Here is a 13,123-nt window from a genome sequence, read left to right as displayed (position 1 = left end):
AGGAAGGGTCAGTTGGAGGCTTCAGCTTAGGTCTCACTGTCTCTTGTGTCCCATCCCAGGGTTCAACAGCTACTGGGGAATTGCTGTCCTAGCAATTCCCTAACACCTTGCCAGTTACTTTGTGGTCAAAGTTGTTCTACTGTGTATTTCTTGACAAGGTCACTGAGGTTTCTTTATTGGTTAAAACACATCGAAGAATTTCTCTCTTACTTACTCCCACTCTTCCTTATTTCACACAGAGAGAACTAGACATATGAAACTTAGTAGCTGGGCATTTTACTTTTTCTTTCTATGGAACGCCCTCCTCCACGTCAAAATATTCAAAAAGCATTATATAGGCATTATTTTTTTTATTGTATCACATGTGGGAATAGTAGTGTGTCCCCACAGGCACACTGGCTAAACAGTCAGTTATAGAGGTCAGTTAAGGACTAGAGATGAGCGAACACTAAAATGTTCGAGGTTCGAAATTCGATTCGAACAGCCGCTCACTGTTCGAGTGTTCGAATGGGTTTCGAACCCCATTATAGTCTATGGGGAACATAAACTCGTTAAGGGGGAAACCCAAATTCGTGTCTGGAGGGTCACCAAGTCCACTATGACACCCCAGGAAATGATACCAACACCCTGGAATGACACTGGGACAGCAGGGGAAGCATGTCTGGGGGCATAAAAGTCACTTTATTTCATGGAAATCCCTGTCAGTTTGCGATTTTCGCAAGCTAACTTTTCCCCATAGAAATGCATTGGCCAGTGCTGATTGGCCAGAGTACGGAACTCGACCAATCAGCGCTGGCTCTGCTGGAGGAGGCGGAGTCTAAGATAACTCCACACCAGTCTCCATTCAGGTCCGACCTTAGACTCCGCCTCCTCCGGCAGAGCCAGCGCTGATTGGCCGAAGGCTGGCCAATGCATTCCTATGCGAATGCAGACTTAGCAGTGCTGAGTCAGTTTTGCTCAACTACACATCTGATGCACACTCGGCACTGCTACATCAGATGTAGCAATCTGATGTAGCAGAGCCGAGGGTGCACTAGAACCCCTGTGCAAACTCAGTTCACGCTAATAGAATGCATTGGCCAGCGCTGATTGGCCAATGCATTCTATTAGCCCGATGAAGTAGAGCTGAATGTGTGTGCTAAGCACACACATTCAGCACTGCTTCATCAAGCCAATACAATGCATTAGCCAGTGCTGATTGGCCAGAGTACGGAATTCGGCCAATCAGCGCTGGCTCTGCTGGAGGAGGCGGAGTCTAAGATCGCTCCACACCAGTCTCCATTCAGGTCCGACCTTAGACTCCGCCTCCTCCGGCAGAGCCAGCGCTGATTGGCCGAAGGCTGGCCAATGCATTCCTATGCGAATGCAGACTTAGCAGTGCTGAGTCAGTTTTGCTCAACTACACATCTGATGCACACTCGGCACTGCTACATCAGATGTAGCAATCTGATGTAGCAGAGCCGAGGGTGCACTAGAACCCCTGTGCAAACTCAGTTCACGCTAATAGAATGCATTGGCCAGCGCTGATTGGCCAATGCATTCTATTAGCCCGATGAAGTAGAGCTGAATGTGTGTGCTAAGCACACACATTCAGCACTGCTTCATCAAGCCAATACAATGCATTAGCCAGTGCTGATTGGCCAGAGTACGGAATTCGGCCAATCAGCGCTGGCTCTGCTGGAGGAGGCGGAGTCTAAGGTCGGACCTGAATGGAGACTGGTGTGGAGCGATCTTAGACTCCGCCTCCTCCAGCAGAGCCAGCGCTGATTGGCCGAATTCCGTACTCTGGCCAATCAGCACTGGCTAATGCATTGTATTGGCTTGATGAAGCAGTGCTGAATGTGTGTGCTTAGCACACACATTCAGCTCTACTTCATCGGGCTAATAGAATGCATTGGCCAGCGCTGATTGGCCGAATTCCGTACTCTGGCCAATCAGCACTGGCTAATGCATTGTATTGGCTTGATGAAGCAGTGCTGAATGTGTGTGCTTAGCACACACATTCAGCTCTACTTCATCGGGCTAATAGAATGCATTGGCCAGCGCTGATTGGCCGAATTCCGTACTCTGGCCAATCAGCACTGGCTAATGCATTGTATTGGCTTGATGAAGCAGTGCTGAATGTGTGTGCTTAGCACACACATTCAGCTCTACTTCATCGGGCTAATAGAATGCATTGGCCAGCGCTGATTGGCCGAATTCCGTACTCTGGCCAATCAGCACTGGCTAATGCATTGTATTGGCTTGATGAAGCAGTGCTGAATGTGTGTGCTTAGCACACACATTCAGCTCTACTTCATCGGGCTAATAGAATGCATTGGCCAATCAGCGCTGGCCAATGCATTCTATTAGCGTGAACTGAGTTTGCACAGGGGTTCTAGTGCACCCTCGGCTCTGCTACATCAGATTGCTACATCTGATGTAGCAGTGCCGAGTGTGCATCAGATGTGTAGTTGAGCAAAACTGACTCAGCACTGCTAAGTCTCTGCATTCGCATAGGAATGCATTGGCCAGCCTTCGGCCAATCAGCGCTGGCTCTGCCGAAGGAGGCGGAGTCTAAGGTCGGACCTGAATGGAGACTGGTGTGGAGCGATCTTAGACTCCGCCTCCTCCAGCAGAGCCAGCGCTGATTGGTCGAGTTCCGTACTCTGGCCAATCAGCGCTGGCCAATGCATTCTATTAGCCCGATGAAGTAGAGCTGAATGTGTGTGCTTAGCACACACATTCAGCTCTACTTCATCAGGCTAATAGAATACATTGGCCAATCAGCGCTGGCCAATGCATTCTATTAGCTTGATGAAGCAGAGTGTGCACAAGGGTTCAAGCGCACCCTCGGCTCTGATGTAGCAGAGCTGAGGGTGCACAAGGGTTCAAGTGCACCCTCGGCTCTCCTACATCAGAGCCGAGGGTGCGCTTGAACCCTTGTGCAGCCTCGGCTCTGCTACATCAGAGCCGAGGGTGCGCTTGAACCCTTGTGCACACTCTGCTTCATCAAGCTAATAGAATGCATTGGCCAGCGCTGATTGGCCAGAGTACGGAATTCGGCCAATCAGCGCTGGCCAATGCATCCCTATGGGAAAAAGTTTATCTCACAAAAATCACAATTACACACCCGATAGAGCCCCAAAAAGTTATTTTTAATAACATTCCCCCCTAAATAAAGGTTATCCCTAGCTATCCCTGCCTGTACAGCTATCCCTGTCTCATAGTCACAAAGTTCACATTCTCATATGACCCGGATTTGAAATCCACTATTCGTCTAAAATGGAGGTCACCTGATTTCGGCAGCCAATGACTTTTTCCAATTTTTTTCAATGCCCCCGGTGTCGTAGTTCCTGTCCCACCTCCCCTGCGCTGTTATTGGTGCAAAAAAGGCGCCAGGGAAGGTGGGAGGGGAATCGAATTTTGGCGCACTTTACCACGTGGTGTTCGATTCGATTCGAACATGGCGAACACCCTGATATCCGATCGAACATGTGTTCGATAGAACACTGTTCGCTCATCTCTATTAAGGACCTCTAAACCCTTTTAATCTTATTTTAATAAACAATATTTTCTATTTTTCAGTCCTGTTTTAGGACTAAACTGTGTGAACCTCTGACTACTGTAATAATAGACTGTACTAATATCAGGAGTCTAGCAGCGTCCTATTGTATATGCGTATTAGACCTAACAGGTAATTATATACAGGTACTCTGTCATGCACCTGACTGCAGTGGTCAGTCACTCCTTGATCTAGTGATGTGTAATGTTCCAGATTTAAATTAAAAAATGGAATCTAAAACTATAATCTAAAAAATACTGCTGTAACTTGGAACAGAAAATTATAACCATATGAGGCAGGTTATTACAATAAAATATTCTTCCGCTTTACTATACTTTGCGCCATCATGGTAGTGCTCATGACATGTAAGTGTACAGATAGGCCATTTGTGCTGCTTTAGCTCCTACTCATTAGAAATTACACCAATCTATCATTGGCGTCCTGTGGATAGGTTATCAGTTGAAAATTTGTCAGGTCTGTTTGTTAACAGTAGGTCTAAAGAGCGTCCTTTTTGCAGCACCAGATGTATTTTTTATTTATATCATTTTTGGGGAGTCTGATTTGCATAGCTTTTGCTGCTACGGGTCTCTGCCATGTTTAAAGACCCAACTTTGGGAAAGGCCATTAAGGCCTAAAACAGGCCAGTCACTAATGTGTTAAATAAAGGGGCGACCTTGGTTTACATCCACCAAAAATAAATTGTTCTACTCTTGCCTGTCATCTCCTTACCACATTAGTTCCTAGTATTTATATTTGTACTATTCAGTTCCCCATCCTCCCTGTATGTACAGTTTACAAGGTACCCTACTAGTGATCTGTAAAGGGATCTGTCAGCTCATGCAGCACATCACCACTACCGTAGTTACAGATCACTGTCAGAGTGTGTAGTTGTGCTCCATCTAAGCTTCTGTACCTAATGAGTGGGGCAGTTTGTGAACCAGGTAGGCTTTGTACTAAGACTATTTAATGTGGTGTGTAACTTTGGAGTACAGATCCCTTTAAGACGAGTAGTACATATAACTAACATCAAGAGGTAGGGGCGCAGCTATAGGGGGTGTAGAGGTAGCAGCCGCTACTGGGCTTTGCACCCTGAGAGGCTCTAAATGTCCCTCTGCCACCTAAAATATACCACTATCCTAAACGGCACGAGATAGGTAGGGGTCCTATTACAGGTCTTGCATTGGGACATCTGACCTTCAAGTTACATCTTAGGCCTGGTTCACATCTGCGTTTGGGTTTCAGGTTGGGGAGTCCGCTACATACTGATAGGAGACATTCTGTGTATGAGATATCTGTATGCTCTATCACAGGTTTACTAGACATTGATGTGCTCATGTAGTGATATCCGCCCTCCTAGTCATTCAGGAAATGATTGACCACCTGAATCTTAACAGGAAGGAAGAGGTCAAGCGTTCTGAAATGTACATGCATACAATTTAGAATTTTATGATCTATCTTATACAACAACAGGGGTTCGAATAGAAACACGCAATGAAAGCAATCAAATAATAAGAATAATAGGCCAGAATAAACAAGGCTGTAGAAAATAGGAATATAGACACCCCGTATGAGAGGAACTATGACTCAGGGCTAGTACATAAGAAGGAAAACTTCAATTTCTTGTAATATCAGAAGCCTGAAAGGATATAGACTCATTACTGTCTTTGTGTCTTCCAGACTACTCTCATTTGGTGATGTTTCTCTTCTGACGTTTGTTTTTATCAGTAAGTATAATATCTTCAGTAGATGAGTTACATTGCATTACGCTCAAGTGGTAAGTCAGAGCGGATATTTCAGTATAAAGATAAAATACCTTTTCATGGCTTTTAGGTTGGTTCTATTCTAATATTTTCTGCACAATTTTATTTTTAAAAATTTTCAGATCTTATGCAAACTTTTCAGCATTCCACTCACTTTTTGGGAAGCCTTCGTATTTACAGTAGTCATAGGTGCATATTGTGAAATGGCATATTTGCACAAGTTTCTTTTGTTATTTTTTTATTTATTTTGTTAGTTTCTATAGGAAAACACAAACCAGTGTGAATATAGGCTGGCTGTGATTTTAATAGCTTCTTAAAAATCGTTCCTTCCTGTACTGTTACATTTTGCATTGTGTGATTTTTTTTTTTTGTAACACAATCTGAATAAGACAGACTGACACGGAGTTCACACTAGTGCTTGGGTTTCCCGAAAGACAGAGATCCTGTCTGCTTTAAAAACGGTTACACACAAAAAACCACAGATACCATAGACTTTAATGGGGTCTGCCGGGTTTCCACATGGTTTCTGCCGATTTTATGCTGAAACCAGCGGAGAGAAAAGCCCTCCTTGCAGGACATTTCTATCTGCTGATTTTAGGCAGATTCTGCGGAAGAGTCTCATATGGAGAGTCCAATGCTAATGTGAATGCAGCCTGAACCCAGCTTTATTTCTGAGTAAATATTCTAGTCTTTGAATAGGGACCTGAAATGGGTGAAATCATTGTTAGGTAAAATTTATAGCTTTACAGAGGGTGCCTAAGACTTGTTTGCAAATTCCAGTTGCAGCCTGCTGCCTAGTAGAGATGAGCGAACACTGTTCGGATCGGCTGAGTCAGTGTCACAGGTGCTTCCATTCATTTCTATGGGTGCGTGCTGTTCAGATCGGCTGATCCGAACAGTGTTCGCTCATCTCTACTGCCTAGTCACTGACTCCTGTCCTGGGGTCCTGTCAGTAGCCCGCTGCCTAGCTCTTGCCTTGATCTAGGGCCGTATTAGTTCTGTGAGCCAAGGATATTTGTTCACATAGCAACAGACAATATGATTGGGGCCCTTTGGTGTGAATAAAAAGTTGCCGCCCATGGAGGAAGGACACTGGTTGGCTTGACTCTGCACACAGATCTCACCTCAGCCTCCACTCCGTCCACAGTATAGAAAAAAATAAGTTTCTTAAATATTCTCCTTAGTATATTTTTCTGACACAGAGCCTGGTTGAAATGTGTATGAGTATTCAATAAAATACAATGAGTTTATAGTGCCATGCGAGTGCGAGCTAGGGCTTCACTGAGGGAATCACCTGTGGGCCAGTACAACAATGGGTGAAATCCACAAAATATCCATATACAGTTCTCAATTCTTGTGCCCTATGACAAAGACAATGCTGACAGAATTTAGACAGGTAAACAGTCCCAGCACATATTTAAGACTAAGGTCTCATACAGAGAATTTTGGAAAAAAAACCAAACAGTGTTTTTCACAGAAAGTCTGCAGAATTTTCCTCTACAGACTTTCTGTTTCTATTATACCTGTATGGAAAGTGCCAATATTTCTAAACGTATGATTGATGTGCTGCAACTTGGAAAAATCTCATTTAATTTGCAGTTAATGTAAAACCCAGCGTTCTTGGCTGTGTTTGAAATGTGGGGCCCTGGCCTACAGGTATTATACGGGAAAATAAAATTTGCAATGTATTCACTTGCACTAGATAAACCTTGTTACTAATGTATATGGCAGTCTCACATCACCCTCATTCCTTGGCTTGTAGAGCACAGTGGGTGGACAAATGTGTCATTCCTTCTCCTCACTGCGTTCTGCAAATTAAGATTGAGCATGACTGGAGAACAGCATATACAGTGACATGCAAGAGTTTGGACACCCCTGGTCAAAATGACTGTTATTTTAAACAGATAAGCAAGTAGAAGATGAAACAATCTTTAAAAGGCATAAAGTTAAAGATTAAACACACTTGTCTATAATTTTAAGCAATATCAGTATATTATTATGTATGAGTACAATTTTAGAGTGAAAAAGGAAAAGGAGTACCTTGCAAAAGTTTGGGAACCCTTGTAGTTTAGTGTGCTTAGATAACTTTGACCAAGGTCTCAGACCTTCATTAGCCATTTAGGGTTATGGCTTGTTCACTATCATCGCTAGGAAAGGACAAGTGATGTAAGTTTTACAACTTTATACATACCCAGCCTCCTGTAACCTTGTGCCAAAAAACAGCAGCCATGAGTTCTTCTAAGCAACTGCCTAGCCCTCTGAAAATAAAAATGGTGGAGGCCCACAAAGCAGGAGAAGGCTATAAGATGATAGCAATGTGTTTTCAAGTTGCCCTTTCCTTAATTCAAAATATAATTAAGAAATGACAGGTACAGGAACAGTGGAAGTCAAGAGAAGGTCTGGAACCCCAAGAAAAGTTTCTGAGACTGCTGTTCGTTGGATTGCCAGAGTGGCAAATCAGAACCCCTGCTTGACTGCAAAAGACCTTCAGGGAGATTAAGTAGACTCTGGAGTTGTGGTACATTGTTCTACTGTTCAGCAATACCTGCACAAATATGGCCTTCTTGAAAGAGCCATCAGAAGAAAACCTCTGCTGCGTCCTCACCATTAAATTCAGCATCAGAAGTTTGCAAAAGAACATCTAAACAAGCCTGATACATTTTGGAAACAAGTCCTGTGTACCAATGAGATTAAAATAGAACTCTTGGGCCACACTAATCAAAGGTATGTTTGGAGAAAAAAGGGCACAGAATTTCAGGAAAAGAACATCTCTCCAACCATTAAGCATGGGGAAGGAGCAATCATGCTTTTGGATTGTGTTCACAGGTAGAGGGAAGAATGGATTCAATTAAATTTCAGCAAATTCTTGAAGCAAACATAACACCATCTAAAAGCTGAAATTGAAAATGGATACTGATCCTAAACACACTTTAAAATCCACCATAGACTACCTAAAAAGGCACAAGCTGAAGGTTTTACCATGGCCCTCACAGTCCCCTGATCTGAACAGCATTGAATATCTCTGGCTAGACCTCAAAGGATATACACAATACAGGCCCATCACAGATGTGTGGAAGAACTACCAAGTAATACAAAAATAAACAACCACACAGACAATAAATAAAACATAATAAAGTTTAATAATAAATTTAAAAAAAGACAGACATAAAACATTTAATTTGGGGGACTATAAAAAATAGCATATACAGGTGTGCCAATACAGTGGGTAGCTCCGGTGTGTAAGGAAAAACATGGACCGAAGGGGCTATACAACAATCAAAGCTATTACAAATAAGTGTCTACCTGGTATATATAATTTTCCCTCCGGATGGGTAAGGACTCCCAATCCAAAATAATGGTTACCAAAACGACACTTATGTATATGGGTCTATATTCTATACATAAGTGTCGTTTTGGTAACCATTATTTTGGATTGGGAGTCCTTACCCATCCGGAGGGAAAATTATATATACCAGGTAGACACTTAGACACTTAGTAGAACATGCAAGATGACCCAGGAATGTCACAGAACTGGAAGAACGTTCCAAGGAAGAATGGATGAAAATCCCTCAAACAAGAATTGAAAGACTCTTGGCTGGCTACAATAAGCATTTTCAAGCTGTGATACTTGCCAAAGGGGGTGCTACAAGGTAATAACCATGCATGGTGCCCGCGCTTTTGCTTCGGGCCATTTTCATTTTTTGTTATTTTGAAAATGTAAAATATGAATATATATGTTTTTTTTCATTAAATACATTGGGAATGTGTCATCTTTAATGTTATACCTTTTGAAGATCATTTTATCTTCAACTTGATGAACTGTTCACAATATCAGTCATTTTGACCAGGGGTGTCCAAACGTTTGCATGTCACTGTATATTAGTAAGTTTATCCAGAAAATGCGCTGGTAATCTCTTTATATCCCCACATAACAGATTTACAATTTGCACAGATTTATCCAAGCGACATACCAGGGATACACCAAATTTGGATTTCACTAGGGTAGATTTATTTCTGTTATACTATCCAAAAAGTGTCCATGGCGCTACCAAATATATTCACTGTTTTATTGTGGAGCACAAAAGCACACGGATTTGGCTTGCAATACTTTCTCATGCTGTATAGGCATTTTGGCCTAAATACATAGCAATTTTCAAGGGGTTTACTACCATTGTGATATGGTACTTACTGATTTGGGATGGTCTGACTGCCAGAATCCCTACAATACTTAGAATGAAAAGGCCACATTGCTAGCTAAACACTTTAGCCCCTTCGCTGTGTATTCCTGCATATTGATACTCTTGGCCACTATACAGTTTACCATAACAGTCCAAGCCTGGGATAGTAAAGGAATTGCCATTGGAATATTAAAGACATGGGATTTAATATGCAAGTAAAGTATAACTAATCTTTCAAACAACTTTTATTATCTGGCAGCATTTGTAACATTAATAAATATAATATAATAAGAATATACTTTATAAAAAAATTATTTTTGGCTCCTTTCTGAGAAATGTTACATTGAAATCCACTTTTGTACACCCCGACTTCAGTGAGAATCTAGTGAGAGAAACACAGCAAAGAATACACAAGGGATAGAAGTGGATTTCAGTACAATATTTCACACAAAGGAGTGAAATTCCATTAATAAATTATATTACCATATTTATTAATGTAAGTAATGCACCAAGAAAAATAATCGAAACGTGATTGTAACTGTAGTAACACTTTCAAGAGGATCTGCCACCAAGCACAATATGCTAAATGCCATACATTATTTGATTCTCGCTGTTCCTCTGGATGAGGTGGTGTTTTTCTTTTAAAACCCATCCATATGTTCAAAAGATATGGACCATGGAAGGTTATATGTGACCTAGCCCTGATCTCCAAGTGGATCGCCCACATTGAGTACCAGAGGTCGCATATAATCTTCTGGGGGCCGTATCTTTGGAATGGTTGGACAGATTAAAAATAAAACAAAAAACTCCAAGTTGAACAGAAGCACAGCGAGAATCGATGATATATGATATTTAATATTTACTTGGTGACAGTGCTCTTTATGCGTCTTTATACCATCACCTACTTGAGTCTGCCCCCTATAGGGTGCTACAGGCAGGTTGCTGACTATAATCTCTACAGGTAATGGGCTGTGCACAGTGTAAAAAGAAAGAAGAAAAAGAAGAGGATAAAAGTGTCCAGAACTTTTCTAGTGAACGCTATTACCCAGATCCCATATCGTCATCATTCAACAATCAAGACATCAGCATTTCTGCCATCAAGTCAGTATGTGTAGTTGGAGGACCTTTCTTGGGAGGAGGACAGATATGCATGGGTGTCACTGGATCTTCAGGTAATCTGATAAAAAGGGAGCACAAGGCAACAACGTGACTCATGTATAGGATATGCTATAAATGTCTGATGGGAACTATAACTTTTGAGAGAACAGCATTTAAAGAGAGCCTATCTCACCAGCTAAGGCCCAGTTCACATCTGCATTCGGTATTCCATTCAGAGAGTCTGCTTGGGGACCTCCCGAACGGAATACCGAATGCATTAAAAAGCAGTGAGCAATGAAAGCACACGAACCCCATAGACTATAATGGGGTCCGTGTGTTTTCTGCACAGTTTCCACACTAACCATGCGGAGAGAAAAGTACTGCAAGCAGCAGCACCCGAACGGAATAATGAACGCAGATGTGAGGCCTAAATCAAATAGCTTGTGTCTATGGGATAAAAGCGGATTTTCTTAGCAGTAGCAAAGCACAATTAAATAACAATGGTATAACAATATATTAGTGCCAAGTTTGGTAATGGTGGGTTCCCATTAAATTAGTGGTTTCCAAACTTTCTTAACTTTCTCACTACAATACTTAAAAACTTAACCCCATTTGAAAAGCAAAAGTCCCTATAAAATAAAAAATGATACCTGTATTTCGCCTCTGTTTTGTTTATGGTTATTCTATCTCTATTCTGATTTTCAGCGTATTCTGCCTCTATTTTGCTTTATCAAATTTCAACTCACCCCCATTTTCTCTAAATCCCAACTAAGAATAAAGAAACATAACCGCATTAGATATCCCTATGTCTGAGAATGCCAAACTAGAAAGGTCAAAAATATTTTTCCCATACGGTGAAAAAAAAAAAAGAAAATAGTATTGCTGAAATGCTTTTTCATAGTTTTGCTCTCCAAGAAAATTTTAATAAAAAGCAACCAAAATGTCAAACATTCAGAATTTTTTGACACTTTCCAGCACATTGTAAAGTAATATAATTACCATGAAGTACAACTTGTCCTGCAATAAATAAGTCCTCATACAGCTCTGTGAACAGAAAAAATAAAAGTGTGGAATGCGGAGAGTAAAAAACGAAAAATGACTAATGGCTGGTAAAGAGTTAAAAAATACTGCCTGTATTACAATTCCCAAAAGGCCCAATGTGATTAGATGACTAAAAAAAGCCAATAAATGTCCTTAATGCCTTAAACCTATAGGGTAAGTTCACACGGGGTTTTTTTGGTCAGTGAACTTACCCTTATTTGCTTATGGAGGTGTATGGGAATAGGAGGGGGCAGTTTGGAACGCTATAGGTGACTATTCTATTCTGGCTTGCAGCACTACCTTCCTGATATGGCTGTTGATGGCTGGCCATGTGTCCCAACCCATCCATCAGTGACCATATTAGAAACACAGCAGCACACAGCATGAATATAATGTAGAAAAAAGAATACAGTGGCAAATATACACAATAATATTTTTTTTAAAAATAGCGCCATTAAGGTTGCGTTAGTAAAATGGACTACAGGCTTAGCCTGTCTATGCCTTCTGGAAATACAAAAATGTTTCAGCACCAATGACAAGTTAATTCAATAAAACGTAGCCTTTAATGTAGAAAAATATATATAAAAATACATAGTGCACAAGAAACCAGAAAAAGTAAAAGTGGAAAAACACACTTATGACATGTATTCACAAGGACAATGAAGAACACGAACATAGTGGTGCGCTGGCTGCCTACGCGTTTCAAGGCAATAGCCCCTTACTCAAGGCAATGGTTAGGATATATTAAAAAAAACTAAATAAATATATCCTGCGGCACCCACTAGGCTCAGAACTGCAGGGCGTACTGGTGTGAACAACTTAACTTCTCATAGAAGCTGTCACTGCAGAACAAAGCAGCCGCTAAATGAATACTAAAGTCTTAGTGGTTACTTCACCACTAGACAACAACTAACAATGACTGTGTGCTCCCAGAAGCTTAAAGGTCCGCACCCATACCACAGCCACCTGCTGTGGAGTACCACAGGTAACAGCCTGCCTAAGGTAACTGACAGACTGTGAAACATATAACAGTACTGGGCGAAACACACAGCCGCAGCACATGAAACAATACGGATTAGAGGCTAGCTAGGTGGGAATTCCCTGGGCAATTCTAGGGACAATTCTAACTAAAGCCCTACCTAGCTAAGGCAGAACTCTGCCAAACTCTGCCAAACTAAAGTACTGCACTGACATGCAGCATGTGGCATTTCAGTTTTAGGCTACAGAACCGAGCGTCCAAACCAGCTTCCTTAAATGGAGGGAAGGTTGACCGATCAGCCCGCCGAGGTGCTCAAGCCAGATGCCGATAGGCTGTCACCAGTGTCAGTCAGCAGACCGACCACGCCTATCGGCTGCAAGGGGATTAACCCCATGCATGCTGGACTGAATAATCACAGTGGAAGAGGCTGCGACCCTGATATCAAGGCCGCACCTACTGCACAGTCCTAACAGCGATATGGTATCGCCATGAGTAAGGGGCTATTGCCTTGAAACACGTAGGC

The 13,123-nt window shown here is 41.9% G+C and overlaps 1 protein-coding gene across 1 annotated transcript in view; it reads left to right on the top strand.

The window, feature by feature from the left end:
- FGR (FGR proto-oncogene, Src family tyrosine kinase) overlaps nucleotides 1–13,123 on the top strand; it is a 75,670-nt gene that overhangs the window by 21,678 nt on the left and 40,869 nt on the right. Inside the window, exons 2-3 of the mRNA XM_075262722.1 lie at nucleotides 5,222–5,268; nucleotides 10,444–10,654. Coding sequence (XP_075118823.1) covers nucleotides 10,447–10,654 — 208 coding nt within the window. The 5' untranslated portion in view covers nucleotides 5,222–5,268; nucleotides 10,444–10,446. The remainder of the gene's footprint in view (nucleotides 1–5,221; nucleotides 5,269–10,443; nucleotides 10,655–13,123) is intronic.

The sequence above is a fragment of the Leptodactylus fuscus genome, chromosome 2 (genome assembly GCF_031893055.1).
Source record: "Leptodactylus fuscus isolate aLepFus1 chromosome 2, aLepFus1.hap2, whole genome shotgun sequence".
Taxonomy (NCBI): Eukaryota; Metazoa; Chordata; class Amphibia; order Anura; family Leptodactylidae; genus Leptodactylus; species Leptodactylus fuscus.
This window is presented reverse-complemented; position numbering and strand designations above follow the sequence as displayed.